Genomic DNA, 27,886 nt, shown 5'->3' on the forward strand with positions numbered 1-27,886 from the left:
TCCTCTGTCGTCTCCTTCTCCTTCTGCCCCCAATCACTCCCAGCATCAGAGTCTTTTCTAATGAGTCAGCTCTTCGCATGAGGTGGCCAAAGTACTGGAGTTCATCACATTAAGTGAAGATAAATGTATATAACCATATTAGCCCATACATACTTTATTTGTTGAATGAACAGATGAATTGAAACTAATTTTTACGGCTGGCTAATCTTTATTTATAATTATTGGCAACTTTTTAAAAAGTGAATAGGAAACTAAAGAAAATTATTAGTATAGCTTTAACTGGTTTGTGAATCTAAAGGATAATTTCAGCTGTCTGAATATAGGTAATCCCACATGTCTTCACCAAACCACAGGCAAAAAGAACACTAACAAAACCCAACTGACCCGTACTTTTGTATTACTAGGAGACAGAATAAATATGAACTTTAAATTACCTGAAAATAGCAAAATTATCAAGTTCCAGGAGACCTTCCAGTATTGTTGCAAGTGTGTGTGTGTGGAGAGTATGGAATGGGATGCTTTAGAGACTCCATGAAACAGAGGAGTGGGGATTGGAAGACTTGAATGAAGATGGAATACCCTTAAATGAGAAAGTACAGCAGTATGTGCCAAAATAGTGAACTCAGACTGGGACTTGGTAGTTTATAGCACGAGCTATAGAGAAGGAATTTTAGAGTGAGAAGGAAGTGACAGCCTTGGAGGAATTTTGCTTCTAGAGAAGGAGATAAACCAAAAAGGGATGATGCCTCTGAGTCATAGCGGTGAGAAGACAAGAAGAGAATGATTCTGCAAAATGAAAAGGGGACACCAGCCTCTTCTTCACCATTACCCATTCACAAAATTGCACTTCACTAAGTTGACATAACATGCTCACAAACTAAAGAATGCCACCCATAAAATGACTATGAGAAAAAATCAAACAGCACAGCTGTTGAAAGAAAACAGAATATATGTATTAAAGCATTTCAGCTGATGAGTAAGTAGACATACACACACAGCCCTGAAAAAGTAAGCCTCAAAAAAATAACCACAAAATAGGATACTGTAACACAGTACTCTGGACTAAGTATTCTCAAGCAAGCAGAATAGAACTTGGTATCCAAAAATTTAAGGAGAGAAATGGATTAGAAAAACAAAACAAGAAATGCAGTGTGAGCTGATCAAATTCAGGAAGGAAATTGAAGAAAAGATGAAACTACATTAGAAATGAAGAACTAGTTATAAAATACTAAAGAGAAAATAGGATGGAATGAAAGCTAAGGAAGAACATAGAAAATGAGATAAAGTAAAAATTAGGATCTCAAAGCAAATGATTATAAAGGAAGACTGGCAAAGGAAATCCAACATAATTGGACTGTGTGAAGAATAAAAACACGGTAGAGCAAAACTTATAAACTATAATCCAGGAAAACTTTCTAGGAATTGGAGAAGTTTAATCAACTTTTTGCAAGATTCCCGCCCTTCCCCCCCCCCCCCCACCATGCTTGGAAAAGCAGATCTGGAATGATCAACTCAGACATAATTTAATAGACTTTTAAACTTGAAGGATAAATTGGACTGGCATAGTTTTGAAGAGCAACATGCAAGTCATAGCAACAGAATAGCAATTTCAAGAAAGTAAAAATTGTAAGCCAAGACTTTGCTATCTAGCCAAGTTTTTCTTCAGTTATTATGGCAGTAGAAAATCAAACTTTGAATATTGGGGGACTCATTGATTATTTTATCTGTAAACCTTGAGTTTATTAGAGGGTGAGCTCTACCCATCCAAGAGACCACTGGGGAAGCTTCAGCAAAAGGACCATGAGCATTTAATATATTGTAGAATAAGGACCAAGTAAAACAAGGGGGAGGACATGATAGAAGAAAGTATGAGATACTGTATCTTAATGTGCAAAGAATGCTTCTCTTAAAAAAGGAAAAAAAGAAGGGGTTGTAGAATGAGGTCATAGACGGTTAAATGGGGGGAGACCAGGATACCATTTAAAATAGGCAGTCTAGACACTAAAAACTTGAGGAGGAGGAAGGGTTAAGAATACTAGCAAAAGTGTACATAAATACACTAGAACAAAATTACTAACCTTACTAAATACCAAAAGAAAATGTAGAAAAATAGCAAAGAAAAGCACCGTGTAGAAAAAAAACAGTAAATATTAATAGAATAATTAAAATGCACAATAGTGAGATGGAGCAAAACATTGGTCCTATTAGATATGGATGGGCTTAAATTCCCTATTAACAGTAAAAGATCTTTAAATTGACTTGTAAAACAAACATTAAAATATGGGTTAAGCAAGAATCCAATAATGGATGCTAAACCAAGGTGGAAAACTTGTTAAGGCTCAGTATTTTTGTATGGTTTCTCAAGTGTCTTCTTACAAATTGTGTACTAGTTGGAAAGAGGAAAAAGTAATAACCATATAGTGAAGAAACTGGGCAACACCTTGACCAGGTGATTGAAGTTAGTATCACCAGTAGGGATGTTAAGGACATCATGCACTTTGACTGTGATACCCTTTGAAGAATACATCATTACTTAGGTGGTAGTATAGTAAGGAAGGCATAAACTGAATCTAACCATGAGGAACATCAAACAAACCCAAATTTTGGAACATTTTATAAAATAACCTGGCCTCTTCAAAACTTGTTTATGTCATGAAAGAAAGTCTTTGAAACTGTTCTTATAAAATGAATCTGAAGTCATCCAAATGCAGATTTTGTTCCTGGTTTTGATTCTGTACTGGATGGGGAGAAATACTGTAAAGGAAGTTATTAGAGTAATTGACAGAATTGGAATATGGACTGACAAATTACCAATATTAAATTTTCCTGAATTTGATTAACTCCTTTGTTTTTATGAGAATATCCTTTTTCTTAAAAAGTCACATTGAAGATTAACAGGAAAAGCGTGTATGAACCTGCTCTCAAGTGGTTTGAAAAAACATATGATGTAAATGTAGGTGGGAGAATGATAAAGGAAAGGTAGCAAAAGGTTAAAAGTTGGTGAGTCTGGGTAAAATGTTTAAGGGAATTTTCTGTTGTTCAAACTTTTCTCTGGATTTTAAATTCTAAAAATTATAGCTCTGGCTGTGAACTATAAGCCAGAAATCAGTACATACATAATAGCTTCATAAAGTAGAATTTGAGTTACATAATTTTCTCACTGTCTCCCTTTTTTAAAAATATATCAAGTGTTGTACCAATTCAGTTGCCATTTGGAAAGCTCAACTGATTTTTTATCTGTCTGTGTTAAGCTATAGATGTGATTGCTCTTAAATCTTCTTTTGCTCTTATGTTTTTGAAGAATTTGCCTTTTTCATACTTAAAATATGCTCTAGAAGGGAAAAAAATCATTTTCTAAATGTGTTCTTTTCTATGACCTCCTGTAAAATGCTTGAATATATGGAGAAAAGCCAGCTATTTCGTCCCCTTCACCCACCCTATTAATGCTTCTTTGTGTTCTGAGGACAAAATAGGAGATGTGTGAAGTTAGAAGCATTTTGTGTATTTTTCATAATTTTTTTATCTTATTCCAGAATGAGCTATACCAAGCATTGTGCGAATTTTATACACTTGGTAGCTGTTTTTACAACTAACTCCATTTTGCCTGATCAAGCTCACTTTATCTTTTGAGGAACAACTTGTTCTATAGCAAAAAAATTTTTGAAGATATTTTGTCTTAGTGATTGCACTTCTTTTTCTTTATTTATAATAACTATTGTCAGACCATGTCCTTAGACCATGTGTGAGGAATAAAAGTGATACCAAATGAAATTGTGCAATCCCACCTTATATGCTGTACAGTCCATGGAATTCTCCTCGCCAGAATACTGGAGTGGGTAACTGTTTCCTTCTCCAGGGGATCTTCCCAACTCAGGGATTGAACCCACGTCTCCCACATCTTTACCAGCTGAACCACCAAGGAAGCCCAAGAATCCTGCAGTGGTTATCTAACTTATCCCTTCTCCAGAGGATCTTCCCAACCCAGGAATCAAATTGGGATCTTCTGCATTGCAGTTAGATTCTTTGCCAGCCGAGCTACCAGGGAATCGCCAATCATATATGTTGTACTAACTGAAACTTTTTTAATTGCAAAAAGTCAATGATGAAAAGTTTAAAACTTTATACCTACTGATTCTTCAACAATATTCATACAAGTTTCTTGCTTCTGTCTTAAAGCTGTATGGAGAAAAAGAGAACCACGTGGCTCCACTAGGTGAACAGTCCAGGAGCTCTCATACATTTTCAAGTGGAGCAGTATCTGACAACCAGTGAGATGGCTGCACAATGGTTTTCAATCTTTCTAATTAGTACAGTGGTGAATTACTAACTGACCCTAAATATAGTGATGAGGGAAAATTATTAGAAAGTGTACAGATAGTGTACACTTCAGAGCACTGTTTTTAACTGTGCAGTTTAAAATAGTCTCCTTTTATAAGAAGAATGCAGTGACGTATACAACTGCTTTTTTAAGTGGGGAATTACTTTTTAATCTAAAGACAGGATCTGTTAGATTAGTTAGCCAAAAACCACAATGTAAAGTCTAAGAAAATTAAGCAGAGATGACTGATACTCAAGACCAGGAAACATAACACTCATACAGAATGAAATAAAGTAATTTTTTGCTGTTTTATAATGATAAAATCACTTTGTTGTTGATACTTTTTCCCCTTTTTTGTATTTGAATTCTTAATTTTCTAGCCATTCTGTTTATGAGTATTTTGATAATTACAATTTTCTTATTTTCAGGACTTTGTCATTAACATTATAATATTTCACAATAATTATACAACAATTTGTTTTCTAACTAGGAAGAAGCATTGCATGCATTTATTCAGCCAGAGATCCTGGATGGCCCAAATCAATATTTTTGTGAACGTTGTAAGAAGAAGTGTGATGCACGAAAGGTAGATGCCATGTAGAAATTAAGACTTAATTATCTGAGATAATATTCAGTATTCAGTAGATTCTCCCCACTTTTTTTTTAGGGTCTTCGGTTTTTGCATTTCCCTTATCTTCTGACCTTACAATTGAAAAGGTTTGATTTTGACTATACAACCATGCACAGGATTAAACTGAATGATCGGATGACATTTCCTGAGGAACTAGATATGAGTACATTTATTGATGTTGAGGATGAGGTAAATACTTAAAAATTATACTTCAGTTTTGATCAGAGTAATGTGATATTTGAAAAGACAAGGATATTAAACTCTCGAATTATTTAATTTGAGTGATAATCTTATGTTTCATAACTTTCTCTTTTTTAAAAAGCATGTTTATTTATTTGACTGTGCTAGGTCTTGGTTGCAACATGTGGGATCTTTGATCTTAGTTACAGCGTGAGGGATTCCATGACCAGGGATCGAACCCAAGCCCCCTGCAGGAGGAGCTTGAAATCTTAGCCACTGGATGACCAGTCCCTTATATTTCATAACTTGCTTAGTTATTGAAACATAGCAGTCTAGAGATGGGCTGCATTTGTGTTTCTGGCACATGATAAACAGAGAACAAATACAGTATATTGAAAGAACAAGCAAAATGGGTAATGTGGCCTTAAATTTCTTGTTTTGTCTTAGTGACTTTTTCAAGCATTAAGTTTTCCGGGTTGTTCTCATTTAAGGTTTTGTTGTTGTTTAGTTGGTAAGTCATGTCCGACTCTTTGTGACCCCACGGACTGCAGGCTACCAGGCCGCTCTGTCCATGAGATTTTCCTGGCAAGAATACTGGAGTGGGTTGCTATTTCTTCTCCTAGGGATCTTCCCGACCCAGGAATTGAACCCATGTCTCCTGCATTGGCAGGCAGATTCTTTACCGCTGAGCTACCAGGGAAGCCACTTAAGGTTTACCAGATCATAAATTGGCTAGGTTATAAAGCTAGATAATAAAGATATTTTTAATTAGTTTTTTAATTAAAGCTTTTAAGATAAAAAACTTAAAATTAAATATAGTTTGAGAATGAGACTTTGAGGGCACAGATAATGCTAATTAATTTCTTCTACTCATTGACCTCCCCAAATTCTCTGGTTCCTCTGTCCTTATCCAGTAAAGGCTTCATAATGTCCCACTCTATTCGTTTGGAAACTCTTCTGATTTAGTTATTAGGAATATGTACAGTCACTTAACATAGTTGTTACAGAGTGATAAATCTTTCTTATTCTCAAAACTGCCATAAAGCATTTTTTTCTGATTGGAATTCATCACAGTAGTTAAAAAATGCCTTTTCCCAGAGGCTCAAAAATAATTTCAAACATTCTCAAGTTTTATTTATGCTCTTAAGTATTAAGAGTCAAATTATATTCTGAGCTTCACTTTCCCTGTCTGTGGTAAAGTAAGGATGATAATTGATTTTTATAGCTTTTCTAAGAAGAGAGTGCCTTAGATAGAGTAAATGTTCATTGAATGGTACCTGTGTCCAGGTAATAATTTTGAAACAGTATCTCAAACACTTGTGCTTAAGCTAGGAAATCTATCCATAGTATACCAAAGGAGTATTTCAAAGGAGATTTCCTACTCAAAGATAAGTATTAGATTGGTCTTCTTATATTCCTAATGTAGTTCTTGTAAAAGGAAGTCTTTTCCAAGGGAAAAAAACTGAAGACAGAAGGTTTGACAGGAACTTTGAGGAAGTTATAGGTCCATTTCTTGGGAGAAGAGTAGGTGTTCTGGCTTAGTTAAAAGAGGTTTTGGGAATGAGCTCTTTGAACTTTGTGTAGAATTCTAAAGTTGGTTTTCATTTCCATTTTTCCTTGAACCAGACTTTCTTGAAGAATGAAGACTATATGTTAGATGTAATCCTTACAACAAAATTCTTGGCAAAAAGTTGGTACTTACTACATATTGCTTGGTTAATTCAAGAACTTCTGTGCAGTGCCTTAAACTTATCAAGGGCCTACATTTTAGAGAAGAGTTTTCAAACTCTATTTAAAATATTTAAGGAGAAGGGAGGAAGGAGTTGTTTGAGGATTTCTAGGAAGAATTCTTTAAGTTAAATTTGTCTGAAAGAGATTTAAAAATCATAAAAGTATGGAAAAGTATTGTGTACTACTGTTGCATTTCTGCCTCCTATAACTGGAGTATAAAATTCTTGAGAGAGACAGTGTCTTGTTTTTCTTTCTAATTGTCTGTAATACCTAGCATAGTGATTGAACTTTTTTGAACTGAATTGAACTTTTTGTTCAAGAAAGGAGATGGTATTCTTTTGGGATTTGAGAACAACAGAAGCTCACTTTGGAGCTTAGGTTCTCTGCTTTTATGGTTTTTGATGAAAGAAATGATAGTTTTATACTGCTTCTTTGCAGCTGTAAGCATAAATGAGGTTTAGTAGAATTCTGAATCAATAATTTGTTAATAGAGGATGTTAATAAGGATGTTAACAGAAATGGTTTTAAAATACACTTTTTTGTTTGAGGTCTCACTTTTTTAACAGAAAATAAATTTGTTTAAAGTAGAATAAGTATTTTTATTAGCAGTAGTGTCTTAAATTTTGCGAAGAAGTTGACAGCATATAAATTAAAAGGTTTACATTTTCCCTTTATTTGCCTTATAATTGTAAGACAATTGTGTTTTATTAAGAAGTCTCCACAGACTGAGAGCTGCACAGACAGTGGAGCGGAAAATGAAGGCAGTTGTCACAGTGATCAGATGAGCAACGATTTCTCTAATGACGACGGTGTTGATGAAGGGATCTGCCTTGAAAACAACAGCGGAGCTGAAAAGATTCCAAAACCTGGACTTGAGAAGGTATTTTATAATTTGTGGTTTTTAGTTGAAAGACAAAATAAAGTAATTGCTGAGCTGCTATTATAATTCTCTTAAAGAAATTTAATTGCTACTGTTTTTAGGCATATATGTGATCAAAATTAAACTTTAGGAATTTAAACTTTAGGAAAAGCTACTTACTTGTGGGAGCGTTGACTTCTGAGACACTGAACTGTAACTGGCCCTTGAAGTAACAGCAACGCTCTAAATCTTATATCAGTTTTCTCATATAGCAAATTGAAAGCATTAGACTCGATTTGTTCATTTAAAAAATTCTGGCTGTAGAATTCTTTCTGAAACAATAAGAGAATTAATCTTTTTTAGATAGGGAACCCCTCAGTTTCCCTCCCCTGCCCTATGACAGCCCTTAAGGGACTTCAAAAAATGGTATAATTCCATGGATTATAATTTAAAAACTACAACACTGAGTAATATCTAGGATAGAATTTTTTTTGTTACTAGGTCAGTGATTTTTAAGATTTTTCAAACTATTTCACATTTGTGTTGTATACTTTTTTGAGGGTAGAATTACAGATCAAATGTCTTGAGCATGGTGTGAATAATGAATCACCAGTGTGAAGACTGATCATGAATTCAAGTCTTACACAGTCGTATTGAATACAGGCTTTTTAAGGCAGTATTTAAGAATGGAGTTTCACTTGCATAAAAATGTCTTTAGACCAAGACCGTTATTCTCATCACCATTACCACTACTCTTTACCTTTTAAAATTACCTGTTTCTTTCAGGGCAGATAGATGAGTATGAATTGCTGTGATGAATAATGCAGCAGTTACATCATAACTTAGTATAAAGATCATTGCTTTCAAGCAAGAGTTGGAAGATTATTACTCAAGAGCTAAATCCATCCCTTGCCTGGTTTTTGTACATAGACAATTATGTCTTATCTTTTTTTTTTCCCCTTTGTCTTGTTCCACTGGATAGGATTTCCCATACTGTGTTGAATAGGAATGGTGAGAGAAGACACTCTTGCCTTATTATTCCCACTCTCAGGAGGAAAGTATTCAAGTCTGTCATCATTAAATATGATACAGGCTCTTTCATACATTTTATGGGTTTTTTTGTAGATCAATTTGAGGATGTTCCTCTCTTCCTAGTTTGTTGAGAGTCTTTATCATGGATGGGTTTGGATTTTGTCAAATGCTGTTCTGGGTTCAATTGATTATGATCATATAATTTGTCTTCTTTAGCCTGGTTTACATTGGTTGATTTTCTAATGTTGAACCAGCTTTGCCTACCTGAGAGACATCAAATCAATAGATTAGTGTATCACAGATACTACTAAATACATTAGAATTTATATATATATATATTTATATAGAGAGAAATAATAAATACATTAGAAGATGTTCAAAATCATCTTACTTGAATTTTTTAAAATGTTGAGATGTATTGATTTTGATGTGCATATCAGAATAGTCTCGTGTTAAGCATCTGCTTCTAAAATTTCAGGCTATTTTCTTCTTTTTACATAAATATATAAATTTATATCTCAGTTATGCATTGTTCTAAAGGTGACAGCATAATTAAAATGTGAAGGAATATGTTGAATGAAACTTGTGGTATATAAAATTAAGTGGTGAATTACCATTTTAATGATCTTGGAGAAAAGTTGATTTGCCATAAATATGTAAGACAACTAACGTATTACCTCACTGTGTTTTAGTAGAGAATAAGAAATATACAAATTACAGTTTTGTGTTTTTCCTCTGCTCTGAGTTACTTTTCTTTTCCCTTAGAATTCCTTGATCTATGAGCTCTTCTCCGTTATGGTTCATTCAGGGAGCGCTGCTGGTGGCCATTATTACGCTTGCATTAAGTCTTTCAGTGATGACCAGTGGTACAGCTTCAATGACCAACATGTCAGCAGGGTAAGGAGGAATTTTTTAAGATTATTATTCTGAAAGACAGGAGTAAGGATGTTTCTCATCAGTAGAAGGGTTTATTAAAAATGGGAGACAGTCTGTCCAGTGAAGCATTTTAAGACACATACCTAATCAGTCTTTTGTTTTCAGTAAATTTCCTTTGTTTATTGTTGTTATCTCCTTGTTTTGTTTTATTTTGAGCTTGTTGAGTGTTGTAGAGATAGATCCCCAGTTTTCTTCTTGGCTTGAGCCTTCATGTGGGCTGCCTATTTAAGAGGACTAGAAATGACTGACCATTAGTAGCCACTGATTATGATTACATTTTGAGAAATGGTATCTGTGTGGTCTGTTTAACTCTGAGGTTAAAACTTGAGTTCATATTGACATAAAGGTGTTAGATCGTACCAAAAAAAGTAAGTACTGTAACAACTTTTAGATAACACAAGAGGACATTAAGAAAACACACGGTGGATCTTCAGGAAGCAGAGGATATTACTCCAGTGCTTTTGCAAGGTAAATAACTTCCTAGTTTTACTGTTCATAAATTAGAATTACAAGCTTTTCAGCATTTTATGCATTAAAAAGATTTAACTCAGGGGTCAACAAGCTGTAACCTATGGGCCAGATTCAGCCTGCCTGCAGTTTTTGAAAATAAAGTTTTCTTGAAATACCACCATGCTCGTTGCTTTAAATACTGCATGTTCATCTTTTCCCACCACAACAGCAGAGTTGCCCACAAAGCCTATGACTTTGACCATCTGGCCCTTTTCAGTAAAAAATTTGCGGACTACTGTCCTTCAGGGACAGTCATTCCTTGACTGTCATTCAAGGACAAAGGTGTTTTGAAGATTCTACTGTGTTACCAAGAGAAGACAGAGGATTTTCTCCTAGATGTGTCAAAGTAGTCTTTTTGCCAAGAATATTTAAATCTGAACCTGTTCAAGAACACATTTTTAATTTTTTGAAACAATGAAAAAATTTCTATTTAAAGTAAAAATTTGATGCTAGGAAATGGAACCTTTACAGTCGACTTTTTGTCCCCATTAATCATTTTTATGTTTCTGCTAGCTCCACAAATGCATATATGCTGATATACAGACTGAAGGACCCAGCAAGAAATGCAAGTATGTTGACATAGTTACTTGATTTTTGTTTGTGTTTTTAAACAATTTTTTTTTTGCAAGCTTTTGAATGATAGGACTATTAAATTTTTTTATGTGTAGAAGAATTAATTGTAAAGATAGTTTTGAGGTAATACTAATTGGTAAAAGCATTTGGGAAAAAGTTGAACTTTTCCTTGTAACACACTAAGAGACAAAACTTAACTTCCTCTGCATTATGTACATTGGATATTTATTTCCAATAAGATTGTATTCTGTGTAGTTTGGTGCAGTGATGACAGTCCCTTATCTGTGTAGCCGTCATAACTCACAATTTGCATGTCTCAGAAGGAATTATTTATTTAACTTTTCTAAGTCTTACTTTCCACAAATGTAAAATGGGGATGTTATAGGTTTTTTTTTTTTTAAGTATTTTATAGCATTGTTATAGAAAATTGAGATAAAATTTTAAGCATTTAGTTTCATGCTAGAGTTAAATATCTTTGCTTATTTGCTTAAAAAGCAAGTAAAATTTTAAGAGTCAAGTATGCGTCCTTTATTATATTTTAATTTTACTAAGAATCCTAAAAATAATGCTGTATACAAAGCATGTGGATTTGCCTTTCTTTTTTCCTTTTGTAATTGCTACTTTAAAAAATTACAGTTCCTGTATTTTCTTGCTAACTCTGATCTTGACAGAAACAGTATTTGCAGATAGGTGTATGATGTGTGTGTGTGTGTGTACACAGAGATATATAGTCAGGTGATATACTGCTTATATTTTCACAATTAATATAATCATTGTCTTTGATTTCAACATATTTCCTTTGTTTAGAAATTGCCATACTATAAGTAAGTCTTTTAGGCAATCTAATTAATGTTTTTGTTTACATTTTCATAAACCCTCATGAGATTATGAATTCAGTTGTTGCAGGGCCTACGACTTATTTGTCTTTTCACCAATGATATGATTCAGGGACTGCTGTTTAAGGGCTCTTCAATAATTTATAATGTAATTATAGGAAAGAGAAAAAAGAAATTACAATGAGAACTCATTTCAGAATAGAGATTTCAGAGTAGAAGTGTCCATTCTCACTTTACACATAAAGAAACTATACCCAAAGAGTGACTTGTCCAAGGTCATAACTGTCTGGAGATAGGACCAGGATTATAGTTCATGTATCTTCTGTGGCACTCAGTGTCCCATGTTTTCAGTAGTGCAATAATTCAACTTTCTTTTTTCTGCTCCCCCCAACTCTAGTTTTGTGATAAAGCATCAGGGGGCACTGTATGTATAATGCGGAATATTTTTTAAATTAGAGCTTATTTCTAAAAACAGTGGATTTTTGCCTTCCAAAGAGGAGTGATTTTTTAAAAATATAAATTGTTCTCTCTTTTTAATGCCCAGCAATCATTGGCTTTATTAAACAGTGTCATAATCTCATACTTCTAACACTTCGAGTTACGTTTGAAGTTCTTTGATTAGAAGGCAGCTGGGAACTTCCCTGATGACACAGTGGATAGGAATCCGCCTGCCACAGCAGGGGACATGGGTTCGATCCGTGGTCTGGGAAGATTCCATGTGTCATGGAGTGACTAAGCTTGTGTGCCACAACTGTTGAGCCTACACTCACATACTGCAACAACTGAGCCTGCACACGTGCTGCCACTGTTGAAGCCCGTGCACCTAGAGCCTGTGTTTTGCAACAGGAGAAGCCACCACAATGAGGAGCCCACGCACAACAAGAAAGAGGAGCCCCTGTTCGCCGCAACTAGAGAAAGCCCAGGCAAAACAGCAAAGACCCAGTGCAGCCAAAAATAAATAAGTAAAAAAAAAAAAGGATTGTGCCTCCCTTATTAAAAAAGGCAGCTAAAAGACTACTTTGAGAACAAAGGAAAGATGATATTAGTGAATAATAATAAAATAAATACCGTTTGTAGTAATAGAGTATCAACAGTATGTATTACATTTCATTATATCCCAGGTAATAACTCTTTGTGGCAGGTGCTATTAATTAGCTGAAAAAAGCCAAGGTTTGGGGAAGTAAACCTGCCCAAGGTTTGCACAGTTTTGTGATAGCACTATTTTAAATCAGAAGTGCTTTTATTTTCAAGTTTAAGGGAGGCTTTTTCACTCTAAAAATCTTAATTTACATGCTAGAGTTGTCAGGAGCCAAGAGGTATATAGGTAAAGATTCGGCTTTTTTTGAGACCTAACCATGTGTCATTATTAACTACCTCTTCACCCTTGTCTGGAAGAAGTTTGTGTTCCACATTGAAAGATTGATGTAACTGAAGTAAATTTTAATAACAGCTGTAGTAGAAGTATATCCTCTGGAAATATAGTAGAACAAAATTGTATAAAGGAAGATCAGTCTCAGTGGCACTGTTTTACCCTGTTTTTACCATTAATAGAATTTCTAGAAGTAGATGAGTATCCAGAACATATTAAAAACTTGGTGCAGAGAGAGAGAGAATTGGAAGAACAAGAAAAGAGGCAACGAGAAATTGAGCGCAATACATGCAAGGTTAGATTTCCTAATTTACTTTTAATTAAAAAGTGCTGTTAAACTTTGCTTCACTGCGTTTCTCGTAACTTACTCATTGAGTGGTGTAATCATTAAGCCGTGTAGCCAACTATATTACTGAGGTGAAGTGATTTTATTTTATGCTTAAAAAATCAGTAATGTGATAATGGTGCTGGTAAGGTTGCAATGAGATGAACTTTGTAACATTCTCCTACAAGAGTAAATTTATAAACCTTTTTGTCTAGCATTTGCATTAGATTTATCAAGAGCCTTAAAGCAAATTTATATTCTTTCATATGATTCTCTTAAAAAATATTATATAATGAAATAATTACAGTGTAGTAAAAATTTCGACTACCACAGCATTCTCCACAGTATTTTCCAAATTAGGGAAAAATTGGAAACAACTTCAATGTTTATCAGTAGGAGAGTGGTTTCATAAATTGTGATACATGCTTATAAAGAAACATAGTTGTTAAAATGAATGATTTTGAATTTTTGATAAACTATCAATTATTAAGCGAGATAAATAGACCTGAGGGAGAGTGATCTCAATTATATTTTAATATATATTTTTTAATGTATTAAAAATTAAAAAAGTAAAATTAAAAATTTTAATAATTTGATTTACATACTGTCTACAAAACTAGTTTGATTTATGACTTATTGAGTTAATGATGATATTTTACATATACATTTTTTAGATAAAATTATTCTGCTTGCATCCTGTGAAACAAGTGATGATGGAAAATAAATTGGAGGTTCATAAGGATAAGACACTAAAGGAAGCAGTAGAAATGGCTTATAAGGTATGTTTAATTGTACTGTTGGCATTTAATTATTGATGTCTTACATAATGGTGCTAACATTTTCCCAAGTTTTTATTATAGTCAGTAGTAGTATAAGCACTTCCAGTAGCTTTTTTTTTTCACTTGCAGTAGCCCATTAAATCCTATCAATGAATCTCTTAAGGAGCATAGCTTATACCTCTTCTTTGAAATGTGGTTCATTGCTTTTGAGAACTTTCTCACTCTGAAAGCCAGTTAAGCTTTCTAGAACTCAGAAATAAAATTAGAAACAAAGATATTTATTTATTCTTTATATTCAAATTGTTTTTGTTTTTTATTGCTAAGTCATGGCCTACTCTTTGTGATCCTATGGACTATAGCCCGCCAGGCCCCTCTGTCCATGGGATTCTGCAGGACAGAACACTGGAGTGAGTTGCCATGCCCTCCTCCAGGGGATCTTCCCAATGCAGGGATTGAACCTGTGTCTCTTATGTCTCCTGCATTGGCCCGCAAGTTCTTTACGAGTAGCACCACTGTAGCAGATACTTATTGAATGACTACCATATGAGGCATAAGAGAACTAGAATGAACAAGATAACATGAGGTGTTAGAGGTACCAAAGTAAACAAGATAGGCTCACTGCCTTCATGGAGTTTGTAATCCCACTGGGGGAAAATGGACAAAATATTTAAACACCACAATATTTAAATATTTAAAGATAATTTGCAAATATCTTATTGTTTAGATGCTATGAAGTAATTCAGAAGTATATTAAGGTTATTTAATCTGAGACTTAAACCATGAGAAGGAGACAGCTGTGCAAGAAACTAGGGAAAAAGCGTGTAGAAAAACTAAGGTGAAGAAGTGCATGATAAAGAAGCTGAAAAAGGAGGCATTGTCTTTAGATCGTCTTGAATGAGAAGAGAGTGGCATAAAACGAAATTAAACAATTTTATCAGTATAGAAATTTTATTTTATTCTAATGATATATAGTTCAGACCTAGAGAAAAAATATGCATGCTGCATCATTTCATTTATATTTATGAATAGAACCAATGAAAAAATAAAAATAATTCATAAGATCACTGGCATTTATCCTCAGAGTGCTGTGTATAACCCAGCACAGGCTGCACCAGAATCACATTCCTATGAAAAAACTAATTCTTGCAAATAAATGTGAACTTACATTTTGGCTTCTGGGATTCATGCAATTTAAATGAGTACCTCAAGTGGAATTTTTGGACACACAAAATTTGAAAACTTCTGTTACATACCTGGTCTTTCATAGCATTTCATCAGTATTAAAAATTTATACTTAATTGTCACTGTTTTAATTAATGTTACTGTCCCTCACTAAATTGTAAGCACTAACAAGGGTGAAGAGTGCCATAATTTTGCTCACAGTTGCATTTCTATTACTTTTACCTAGTCAAAATTGGATGGGTATAGGCATGAACAGATAATAAGTGGATAAATGTCTCTGGGTTCACCTGATTAAAGTAAAAATCCTTTAAACATAATGGTGGACTGCACGCAAAATAGTAGTGAAACCAAATTAGACTAAAATGGAGAAAATGTCTTAACAGGTTTACACAGTAAGGTCAATCAGTGATAGTGATAAGGGTAGTTTACAGTTCATTAGGTGTTTTGTTTAATTTTTATTGAAGTATAGTTGCTTTATAATATTGTGTTAGTTTCCCTTGTACAGTAAAGTGAATCAGTTATATGTATTACATATAGCCCTTCTTTTTAAGATTTCCTTCCCATTTAAGTAACCACAGAGCATTGAATACAGTTCCCTTTGCTATACAGTAGGTTCTCATATTCCATCAGTTTTTAATGTAGGGGGAAAAAAATCTTGTCTTAAAAATAGAAAGTAAAAGCTCATAAAGGTAAAGAGTTAAATAGAAGAGAGAAATTAATCTTACGTAAGAAAGGTAAAATTCCATTAGTGGGGTGTGAGTGAGTAGAGTAGAGGACAGTGGGGACAAACCGAGGTTTATGCACTTTGTTTAAAGTCATAATCACACGCCGTAGATGAGTATGAAATGCTCCTAAGCAGTCCTGCCCTGTTGCTGGGAGGCTCATGCTGTGCTGTGCTTGGTTGCTCAGTCCTGTCTGACTCTTTGTGACCCCAAGGACTGTAGCTTGCCAGGCTCCTCTGTCCATGGGGATTCTCCAGGCAAGAATACTGGAGTGGGTTGCCATGCCCTCCTCCAGGGCATCTTCCCAACCCAGGAGTTGAATCCAGGTCTCCCACATTGCAGGCAGATTCTTTACCATCTGAGCCACCAGTAAGCACAAACCTTGAATGAGTATCAACTACTTCTAAGCAGTCGTACTCTATTTCTCTGAGAGATTCAGTTCCCACTTAAGTGATGTTGCATGGAGTGTGTGCCACCTACAAGTGACATGGAATAGAGGGGAAATTTTTGATAGAAATTCCTATCTCTGATTTGTTGGTGTTCTGTTGGCTTAGATTGCGGGGGATGGTTCAGAGAAGAGTGGGGTAGCACTTGTGAAACGGGAAGGCCTTTGTGGTAGCTCAGCAAGGCATGCTGTCCTCCTGTGCTTAAGAAGAGCACTACTAGATACATGAATTACCAGTTTTTCTCCAGATTGGGTTAAGATAACAAAAGATGCATGTTCTAGTTGGTTATTTTCCTCTTATGTTTCCAGGTTAATAGTTATAAAGCAATAGCTTACAGTGCATTAATTTTGAGTGCATCTAAAGTTTAGAATGTTAACTTTTTAAAAGTCTTTAAAATATGTTGGTATATAGGTTGTATAATTTGAGGGATAATGAAATAGGGTTATTTTAAAATACCATTTAAGTCATGCCTTTGAGCTTTGGTGCAAATCATAAATATATATGGACTTTATTGTTTGTTAGGATCTCCTGTTAGTACAGTTACATATCAGATTAAAATATATATATTTTTTTCTTTTTCCTTGGATGTTGTATTCTTTTAGATGATGGATTTAGAAGAGGTAATACCCATGGATTGCTGTCGTCTTGTTAAATATGATGAGTTTCATGATTATCTTGAACGATCATATGAAGGAGAAGAAGATACTCCAATGGGTCTTTTACTAGGTGGAGTCAAGTCAACATACATGTTTGATCTGCTGTTGGAAACAAGAAGACCTGATCAAGTTTTCCAGTCTTATAAACCTGGAGGTAAGCATTTTTATGGTATTTTGAATTGTAAAGGACTTATATTTTCATAAAGTTTTCTGTTTATAGAAATTATTTTTAAATTTTTTACATGTTCTCAGAATGTATAATAATTTTGATAGGTTTTGAAGTAGTGAGCAACAAACCTGGAATTAAATTCTAGACTACTTTCAAAAAACTATACACAAAATTTTAAAAACAAATAACAAAGAAAACAACAGAAGTCTTCAGTAGGATTTTTCTCCTCCAGTACTAAATCATCCTCCCTTCCTACATCTGCCCCTGCCCCTGCCCCTGCCTCTCTTTTTATAGAGAAGACCACGGCCCAAAGAAGTATGTCCTCATAAAGCCTCAGAAGTAGTCTTTCAGGGCCTCCCTGAAGCCACGGTTCCCTAACTCGTTCAAATCCTCTTCTTCTGCCGATCTTCCACACCTCCCGTTTTTGAAGCCTCCTCTTTCCAAAGTAGATTAAGGATGGTATTCTTTCAAGAGCTTCTTCAGTCATACTCCACTTTATCCATAAAGAGTCCCTTTGGAGCATTTTCTTTCAGACTATTTTTGAATTAGACTGTAGAGAGTATGATAAAAGTATAACATTGGTTAGCAAAATAACTCACGTTTTAAAAAGAGAACTCTAAATGTTGTTGTGTATTATGACACTCATAATCTCCTTTATTGTTTAATAGTCAATACTTTAGAATAATATTCAAATTTAGATTAGCTACATTGGGGGAAATGGAAGATTGACATGTGCTATGTACAAGAGATTAAAACAATTAAAGCTGGAGAATATCTACTAAATCTAGGTATTGAAGATCATTTATTTTTCTGGTGACTGAAAGTTAAGTTTTATATGATATCCTGAAAACAGGAGAGGAGAAGATGGCATTAAGTTGTTAACATGAAAACTTTTAAGTCAGAAAACAAAACATGTAAACCAGAAGCTTTTCTGTTGAATTCTCTATAGGATATAGAGAATATTATTTTGAGAAGAAGTCTTTGATTATGAACAAGGTCTTGAATTGTTTAGTGAAGGTTGTAAAAAGCAAGTAGGGCTTCTATGTCCCCTTTAGTATTTGTTTTCTCTAGTTATTTCTGTTAGTGTTAAGTTGTGGTTTTGCTCTGTATTTTAGAACTTTGGATATATATTTTTACTATGCTTGAAAAATTCAACAGGGGTGGTATTAATATTTTATAAGGAAACAAAGCATGTATTTTTAAAAATCACATTTTGACTTTTGCCATTTTAAAGAGATCTGTAAGAACCTTTTTATTAGATTTATTTTTTAGTTCTTTATATATATTTGTAATGTGATAAATTGTGAAAGAAGTGTTAATTGTATTATGCATGTTAACCTATACATCTACCATTTTGACAATTAGAAAAACATTATCTTTGCTATCTGTTAGAAACACATTTAGAATGCATTGCTAATGTGAAATTCCTTTTTAAAAAAGAACCTCCATTTGTGTTTCTGTGTTTTTCAAATGTGACAGAAGTAATGGTGAAAGTTCATGTTGTTGATCTAAAGGCAGAATCTATAGCTGCTCCCATCACTGTCCGAGCTTACTTAAATCAAACAGTTACAGAGTTCAAACAGCTTATTTCAAAGGTAAGTTTTAAAATTGGTCAATGAATATTTTTAAATGCCTGCTATGTACAAAGCACTATGTGATAGTTATAAGATGTAGGAACTGATATTTACCTCAAGAAGCCAATGTATTTATAGCTTGGAGACAACTGTAATTGGGAGAAAAGGATACTTCATATGGAAGAAGCAGACTGACCTAAATGTGAAGATAAGAAGTGTGAAGCAAGTGCCTGTAACAATGACATGTGTGTTTGGCTGGATCATTGTGAAGTACATGCCTGGAAACATAAGTTCACTTTATCTCATGGCAGGTTTTTAAATGTAAACAGAGAAGTTTGGACTCTGTTTAGTTAAGCAGTAGGAAGTAGGTTGGTTGGTTGGTTGTTTTTCTAAGTACAGCAGTGTTATGATATGAGAGCTGTGCTGTAGTGTGGCAGTTCTGGCAATTCCAGACTCGTGTTCCCAATGGACTGAGGGAGGAGTCAGGAACATTATTAATAGATGAGGTTGTTAAAGTAATTTAGGTGAAGACATAAGACCAGAAATGAAAAAAAGTGGAGATTGTAAGAGTGAATCTATAAATAAAATTGGCAGCACTTGGAATTGCTAAATATTAGAGCAAGGCAGGAGCACAGAAGACCTGAGGAGTTTCACATTGGGGTAACCAGAAAGATAGTGATAAATGAATAAGTAGTAGAAGAGTAAGCTGCTATCAGTCACATTATGTGAGCAAATAGTAAAGAGTATAGGCTCGTTCAGAATTTTTGAACTGGAAAAACATGATGATGAAACATTCAGATTTCCTTGAATAGAAAAACTCTTTCACTCCAGAGAAATCATTATAATCCTTTCAGGGGTCTTGTACTCTGTAGAACATTGAGCACACAAATATAGGCAAAATTAACCCAACTTAGAGTCCTTTGGTGTGGTGGGAATTGTTCAGAAATCACAAATCAAAAAACTTTCAGCCAGTCATTTCTAGTATTCATTTTATGGTAGTATTGTCTTTTATCTCATCTGGAATTTTTTAATGCCTATTTTAACAGGGTTGTTGTGAACATGAGTAAAATAAATAAATGCTCTTTTTGTGAAAAAGTGAAGTATAGAAGTTAGTTATTAATTATTACTATGTTAAAAAAATACTTCTGACACTTTTGCCACAGTAATAATCAGAGGAAACAAATCATATTTTGAAGTCATAGTTTATGATTAACTGCTCTGTTTTATAGTTTAATCTAGAATACCAGCATTGAGGTAGAATACAAAAGAAACACATGTGTTTTCTTCCCTGAAGAAGCTTATAATTTTGTTGGGGAAAAATATGTCTGTAGAGTATAAAGACAGTCAGAAAACAAGATGCCAAGAAATTTAGTGTTTATAACTAGAATGCCTCAGAATTAGTCATCATTAACTATACAAATGAAGTTTTGTAAAATGTAAATTATTTTTATTTGCTCATTTCATGAGAAATTTCTTAAGTGACACCAAAAATTAAGGACATGGAATTTTAGAAGAACTTTAAAATTTACCTACTAATTTAATCTCATTTTACACAGAAAAAAAATTGATTTAGTAGAAGTATTAACTCAGTACAGAAGACCTGATCAAAAGTCAAGAAGTTAAGTGGTTTGACATCAGTTCTCACAGTCAGTTATTCAGTTTCTGTGGAATCATCACCTCATTTACTTCATGAGTTTGGGAGAAATAGAACTTTTAGTGAGTAATTGTTACTTTTAAAATAGTTTCAGAGCATACATTTATAAGTGATTTTCTGTTCTCCTAATTTACAGCCTAATTAGTGGATAGGACTGATAATGTTTTTAATTTGTAAATCTCTAGTAAGATTATTTTTCACTTAATTTTCTTTCTGCTGTTTCTAAGAAGAACTCGGCATTGTCTTATTTTCCCATATTTCCAAGTCAAGCAAAATTATTTTGAAAAAGTACTTTTTAATTAAATCACTTTCATTTTAGGCCATCCATTTACCTGCTGAAACAATGAGAATAGTGCTGGAACGCTGCTACAATGATTTGCGCCTTCTCACTGTGCCCAGTAAAACCCTGAAACTTGAAGGGTTTTTTAGAAGTAACAAGGTATGTCTTTTATTTTTCCATTACTATTTTCTGTACTGCTGTTGACCATTTGTCTGAAATTTTACCTTTTAAATTCTCACATCCTTCCAGTAATTACCTATCTTTATAGTCAGGTCAGGTCATGCTTCTTTGTCTTCTAAATGAATCTTGCTGGTTCTCCTCTTTGCCTTGTTCATGTGCTACCCCAACATGTAGTGTTTTTCCCCCATCTACCTACATTTATTTTTCAAGCCCCTGATTAGTCCTGCCTCTCTGGTGGAACCTTGATGACTAGTTCTGGTCACAATGATTATGTCCTCTGAATTTTGTTCATTCTTGAGCTTCTCCCATAAAGCGTTACTTCATGGTGAGTCTGAAGCATGCCTAGGGTACAGACAGTTCTTATCTTGGGTTCACTTCATGTTATTCCCTTTTCCTACTCGTTTATCTCTAGAAGGAAAGAGAAAGTTCATGTTGGTCTTTTTGTTGCATCTCTTGGTGTCATTATGTTTCCATCATATCATTTTTCATGTGTTTTTATTCTTAATGCTATTAGTTTACTCTGGATAGACTGTAGCAAAGTTTCCTCGATTACCATCTTTTATTTATCACCATTTCCAGTCTCTCTCATCTTAGAAAAGATTGATCTTTTATAACATTTAGCCCTTTTTTTATATATTGTTTTATCAATTTTGACGTGTAATTTTTATTCACCTGTAGTTTCTTCCAGTACTTCTGTGTGGTATTTGTATATAACATTAAAATCTCTAATCTACCCTAATACTGTTTTAGGGTAAGGAGTGGGAAGGATCTAACTTAATATTTTTCCTTAAATGGTTAGCTTATAGCCCTCATTTATAACATTTATTGAATAACATTTATACAAAATTCAAAATGCTATTCATAATTGCCAGATATATATATATGCATTTCACTTTTTAAAATTTTATTATAGAAAATTTCAAACATACGCCGAAGTGCAGAAAATAGTATAATGAACCCTTATGTACTTATCACCCAGCTTCTGTAATTATTAAGTCTTGATTCATCTATATTTAACTACTTCCCCTAGATTATTTCAGAAACATCCCCAGCATCATATCATTTCATCTATAAGCAATGAGTATATATTTCTATAAGATGAGAACTCTTTTAAAAACATAACCACAATTACATTGTTACACCTAAAAAATTAACAGAAATGCCTTAGTATTAACCAATATCTAGTCAGTGTTCAGATTTCCCTGATTATCTTAAAAAAAACTTTTCAGTGAAATTTGCTCACATCAGAATCTGAATAAAGGCTGTAATATCTCTTTAAGTTTATTTTAGTCTAAAGCTTTCCCTTTATGTTTGTTTCCTTGCAATTTATTTGCTATAGAATCAAGTCATTTGTCCATAAAACTTTTTATAGAACTTGGATTTTGGTGTTGCATTGCCAAGATGTTTTTATGAATGTTCCAGTAAGCAAGAGATTTGGCAGGCACATACACATGTGTGTGCCCCATCTGTCTTAGCACAGTTTATGGCCAGTTACAAGGAGATATGAACATAAAGTTTATTAGTCTCCAAAAACGATATATATATATGTCCTTTAGAAACATTATCATCTCAAATTTTATAATCTATTGTGAACTGTCTTATATTGATGTGATGTTATTCTTACAGTGAATGAGATTGTCCCCAAAATTAATGGTGTAATGTAACTCTTTAACTTGCTGTTTAGGTGTTTGTTGAAAGTTCTGAGACTTTGGATTACCAGATGGCCTTTACAGACTCTCATTTATGGAAACTCCTGGATCGGCATGCAAATACAATCAGATTATTTGTTTTGCTACCTGAACAATCTCCAGGATCTTACTCCAAAAGGACAGCATATCAGAAAGCTGGGGGTGACTCTGGGAACGTGGATGATGACTGTGAAAGAGTCAAAGGACCTTCAGGGAGCCTAAAGTCTGTGGAAGCTATTCTGGAAGAAAGCACTGAAAAACTCAAAAGCTTGTCACTGCAACAGCAGCAGGAGGGAGATAATGGGGACAGCAGCAAGAGTACTGAGACAAGTGACTTTGAAAACATTGAATCACCTCTCAATGAGAGGGACTCCTCAGCCTCAGTGGATAATAGAGAACTTGAACAGCATATGCAGACTTCTGATCCTGAACATTTTCAATCTGAAGAGCGATCAGATTCAGATGTGAATAATGACAGGAGTACAAGTTCGGTGGACAGTGATATTCTTAGCTCGAGTCATAGCAGTGACACTTTGTGCAATGCAGATAATGCTCAGATCCCTTTGGCTAATGGACTTGACTCTCACAGCATCACGAGTAGTAGAAGAACTAAAGCGAATGAAGGGAAAAAGGAGACATGGGATACAGCAGAAGAAGACTCTGGAACGGACAGTGAATATGATGAGAGTGGCAAGAGTAGGGGAGAAATACAGTACATGTATTTCAAAGCAGAGCCCTATGCTGCAGATGAAGGTTCTGGGGAAGGACATAAATGTATGTACTTTAAAGAAAAAGGCTGCTTCTTGAAACAGCCTCAATTCTTTTTTATCAGTTCATTTAAATTTTTAGTTGAGAAGAATCAGCTAAGAGAGATGCTTTGTCCTAAGATTATCTGTAGCATCCTGGATTATAAGATTATCCTCTCTCTTCTTTGCTTTCATTTTTGATGCAGTTGTAGTGAGCAGTGTTCTTAGACCTGTGCTGGAATGATGTCCAGACTCTGGTGAGATGATTTTTAAAAAGAAAGAAATTAAGAATATTTTTAAAGGAAAGAAGTATAATAGTGCAGAATTTTAAAAAGGAAAAGAAATAGTTTAAATAACAAATAATATACAAAAAAAAGGCCAGGTACTTTAGAAAATTTTTTATTCAGTGCCTAGAAAAATTTTTAATTTGTGCATTCCTTCCGTTTCCTCCATCACCTACTCCAAGGTACACCATTCCTACACCCCCTAAAAAGTACGTAATTAACTGGGAAAGTCAGAGAAAGAAAAGGGACCTTTTCCCCCACATTTCTTTGAAGGAAGCCTCAGGCATATAAACTAGAAGTGCTGAATTGTATAATCTCAGAATGGAAGTGATTTGGACACTTGGACAAACAACAACAAAAACATAACATTGTATGAGACTCAATAAAAGAATTCATGAAATATCAAAATAAAACCAGCCAGAGAATTAGCAGGACAAACAGGTGCAAGATACAAAATATTTCTTCAAGTATAAAAGGGAAATAGCTGAAAACCTAAATACTTTGCATTAGTCTGAAAGGCAAATATTAATATTACCCCTTATATTTTTATATTTTAGTTTTCAAAACACTTCTTTGTTCTCACTTGAAGCTTCTCTGAGATTAATAAAATAGACATTGATATCCTCTGATGAGAAGGCTGAAACTCATAGAGGGTGAATGACTTTCCCAAAAACATATATATGGCTAGTAACTAGTGGGACCATTACTAAAGGTTAAAGCTCTGGTATGAATGCACTTGCTCCTATTACTTTGTAAGAGAGTCCCACTCTTCATCTCTCCATTTGTATGCCTCCACAACTGCTATTTCCTGAATATAAGCTGTAACTAGGCCCTATGTATTTGTTAGAAGTCGGGATGATTAAAGTGCAGCATTATGCTTCATCTCATGAGGAGAAGGTGCACAGAAAAACCACTATATTAGTTAAATGCTATGATGCTTATAGTCTCAAAACTGGATCTTTTAATTCCTTTTAAAAGTGATAGAAATGAAATCAGTAGTAAAAATGCATAAGTTTGTGTTTTTAAGTAGGTTCAAAAACAGCATAATTATTTGACATCCATACCTATATCTTATAGAAACTCAAGTGGGAAAATGTGGATTGGTAGATTAAAATGGAGACAGAGAAACTCTATTATAGTAATACTTTATTTAAATTTTCATGGGTTTTTTTTTTTTTCTTACAGCTCTCATTAACATGTTATTTTATTTAGTTCTCAGCAGCTGTGTGAAATTGATATTGTTAAACGTAACTCACAGATGAAGAAACTGGCTCATACAGGTTAAATAATTTGCCTGAGGTCACACAGTTAGTAGGTCACACTGCTGGGATCAGATTCAAGTATTCCAGTTGCAAGCCTGGTACTCATTTCTCCACCTTCTCACTGCTAACCACTGTTTCTTTTCTCACATCATAGTAAAGATAGCTAGTACCTACACTGCTTTCTTATCATTCTCAACCCTTCAAGAGCATTGCAGAAATTAAAAATAGCTTCTCTTTGGAAAAAGGTTAGAAATTTCTTTCAAGGAGTTTGTTTTTCAATGATGTACTGGAAATTTGACTGCATTCAACTGTAGGAAGGATTTAGTGGAGATATTTAGAATTATAGTTTGAAGGGTCTCATTTCCATCTTAAAACAGTTAATGGAACCTTTGCAAAGGAGCCTGCTGACCATTTTAACCTTTTTAGAAATACATTGTGGGCTAATTTACTAGCATTCATGGATATAGTAAAACATGTGATGAAGATAAATCATTTTCTATGAATTATTTAAGTGTTCAGAAGCTATACAGAAGGTTGTTTGAGAAGAAAACCCTGCAAAGTGTCTTTCCATGTTTAACAAACTGGCTTAGGGGAAAGGGAATGGGGATGACAGCCAGCAGCCAGGTGTTTCAGGAATCGGTACTACGACTGCTTCGTCAAGTTCCACAGGGATCTGAAAGTAGGTGCTTGGGAAATGTGGATGACAAGTAACAGTACAGATTCTTTAGAATGATGAAATGGCAAGGTAGAATGGGTAAACAGAATTTGATACCTGAAGAGTGGTATGCCCTGCACTGTATAGGCAATTCATTTAGGTAATAACCAAATAACACTTAAAATGATGGTCTTGAAGCAATTAGTTATAATCCAGGAATTGTTTCAGGGAGTACTTATAGACCTCTTTGAAAATACTATCCCAGTGTGACCTAGTTGTAATCTGCAGGCAGTAGGGTATAAATAGGAAGACCAGAGAAATAAAAATGGTCATGTATTTGCACTGAAACTTCTTTGTACAATTTTGGTTACCACCTCTTTCAAGAAATACATAAAAGAATGAAAAAAGAAAGCTTTTGAGGGCACTTTAAAATTGCAGCTGTGAAGAGACTGAACTCTTCTGTATGAAGGCATAGATAGGAAAATCGATATGATGGTGTTCTGTAAAACCAGTAAATAATTATAGCTCGTCAGTTGAACTAACACTTTGTCAGTGCTGTGTTAAGCATTTTGCATGTATGACCTAAAAACACATTATGAAATATAAAAATTGTTATCTTTGTTTTATAATAGAGATCACTGAAGTTCAGAGAAGTTAGTCGAAGTCACAAATCTAATATGTGAAGGGGAACAAGAACTTCATTCCAGCCAGGCCATCTAACTCCAGAACACTTTGTTCTAATCACCATATTGGACTATATCAATAACCAACAAACATTCATGTCTTTCTGTGATACAGCATTACTAGGAGTTACAAGAGAAACCAAAATGGCAGTGATAGCTTTTGTTTGAGTAATGCCTTAGAATATACTACATTTGTTGAACAACAGTCAATGAGACTGGGTAATAATCCCATGAGGAAACTAAGGCTAAGAGATTGATAAGTACCTATAGCCATTTATCGGACCAAAGTGGCAAAACTGAAATCCAGCCATAGGCTGCTCATTTCTAATCAAGAAGTTTTTTCATTACTCCCTTCTCTCAAGAAATTTAACACCTCTCTGGTTAATAAATAGAGGTTTATTTGCCAAAAGCTAGATTGCTGATATGTAGGGACATTCCTTAAAGCTTAGAAATAGACATTTTAAACAAAGTAAAAGATATACTGCCTCAAAAGGTATATACAGTAAATAAAGTTCATCACTGTATGTTTTCTGCTAATTCATACTTATCACATTTTCTCTAGTGAACCAGTATTTTATAACCGGGGGAGTAGTAAATAGACATTATTTGAAAAATCCATTCAGAAAAATTCATCAGTCCTAGTTGGGATGACTTGGAAATGGAAACCAAGACTATATAAAGGTTTCATCCTTGATCTTTCATGTAAATTTCACAGAAAACTTGTGGTCTGCCCTACAGAGAGCCTTAGGGCTGCATGAGCGTGAGACTCTATGGCAGCTTTTGCATTCGGCACTGTCTTATAAAAGAAAGAGATAACTAGTGATGTTTTTGCTCTTTAATAGAATATGAAGATCAGCATAAGAAATATATTCCAGAAGTAGTGTCAAGAGTATGTTCCAAAAGTATCATCATGAGTGGCTTATAAAATAAAGGCCAAAGATTAAAATAATAAGCATTAGAAAAAATTAAAGCACATCAAAGATAACCCTATTATTATAATGCAAAAGAAAGTGAAAGCGAAGTCGCTCAGTCATCTGACTCTTTGTGACCCCATGGACTGTAGCCCACCAGGCTCCTCTGTCCATGGAATTTTCCAGGCAAGAATACTGGAGTGGGTTGCCATTTCCTTCTCCAGGAGATCTTCCCAACCCAGGGATTGAACCCAGGTCTTCTGCGTAGTAGGCAGACACTTTACCATCTGAGCCACCAGGGAAGTCCATATTATAATGCAAAGAGAGCTTAAATTGGAGCTTAGAGGAGGTTGGAGTTTCTGATCCATGTAGGTGTTTCTGTTATAGTCCAGCCAATCACAGGATAAGACAGTCATCTTTGTATGCTAGTCTTGACATTTTTAGTAGAAATCCCAGAACTAGATTTACTAGTTTTTTAGTAAATCTAAAAAATTAGATTTTGAGGTTATTACTATTATGAAACTATTCTAAAAGCATGATTAACTTATTAACCTCACTGAATTGACAGTAAGATACTATGAGATCGGTACTGTTATTATCTCCATTTTTCAAATGACAAAATGCAGGTATGGAGGCTGGTGACTTGCTCTGTGTCTTGACAGCTAGTAAGGACGAAGAAGAGGCAGGGGTGAGACACAGTCACAGCGTACCCTGC

General features: G+C 34.4%; 1 protein-coding gene and 1 non-coding gene across 5 annotated transcripts in view; one reads left to right on the top strand and one right to left on the bottom strand.

Moving 5' to 3' along the window:
- USP47 (ubiquitin specific peptidase 47) overlaps window positions 1-27,886 on the top strand; it is a 98,936-nt gene that overhangs the window by 63,832 nt on the left and 7,218 nt on the right. For 2 of the 4 annotated variants that reach the window (XM_020904948.2, XM_020904945.2), the window contains 12 exons: window positions 4,809-4,904; window positions 4,986-5,138; window positions 7,573-7,740; window positions 9,517-9,648; window positions 10,079-10,155; window positions 10,711-10,766; window positions 13,158-13,270; window positions 13,975-14,079; window positions 17,032-17,239; window positions 18,734-18,849; window positions 20,802-20,921; window positions 22,627-23,404. In XM_020904948.2, the coding sequence (XP_020760607.1) occupies window positions 4,809-4,904; window positions 4,986-5,138; window positions 7,573-7,740; window positions 9,517-9,648; window positions 10,079-10,155; window positions 10,711-10,766; window positions 13,158-13,270; window positions 13,975-14,079; window positions 17,032-17,239; window positions 18,734-18,849; window positions 20,802-20,921; window positions 22,627-23,404 (2,122 nt within the window). The remainder of the gene's footprint in view (window positions 1-4,808; window positions 4,905-4,985; window positions 5,139-7,572; window positions 7,741-9,516; window positions 9,649-10,078; window positions 10,156-10,710; window positions 10,767-13,157; window positions 13,271-13,974; window positions 14,080-17,031; window positions 17,240-18,733; window positions 18,850-20,801; window positions 20,922-22,626; window positions 23,405-27,886) is intronic. The other 2 variants (XM_070473387.1, XM_020904946.2) reach the window with 2 other exon arrangements.
- On the bottom strand, window positions 27,402-27,473 carry TRNAS-ACU (transfer RNA serine (anticodon ACU)). Its single transcript has one exon. It is a non-coding gene; the product is annotated as a tRNA-Ser (tRNA).

The sequence above is a fragment of the Odocoileus virginianus genome, chromosome 10 (assembly GCF_023699985.2).
Source record: "Odocoileus virginianus isolate 20LAN1187 ecotype Illinois chromosome 10, Ovbor_1.2, whole genome shotgun sequence".
Lineage (NCBI taxonomy): Eukaryota > Metazoa > Chordata > Mammalia > Artiodactyla > Cervidae > Odocoileus > Odocoileus virginianus.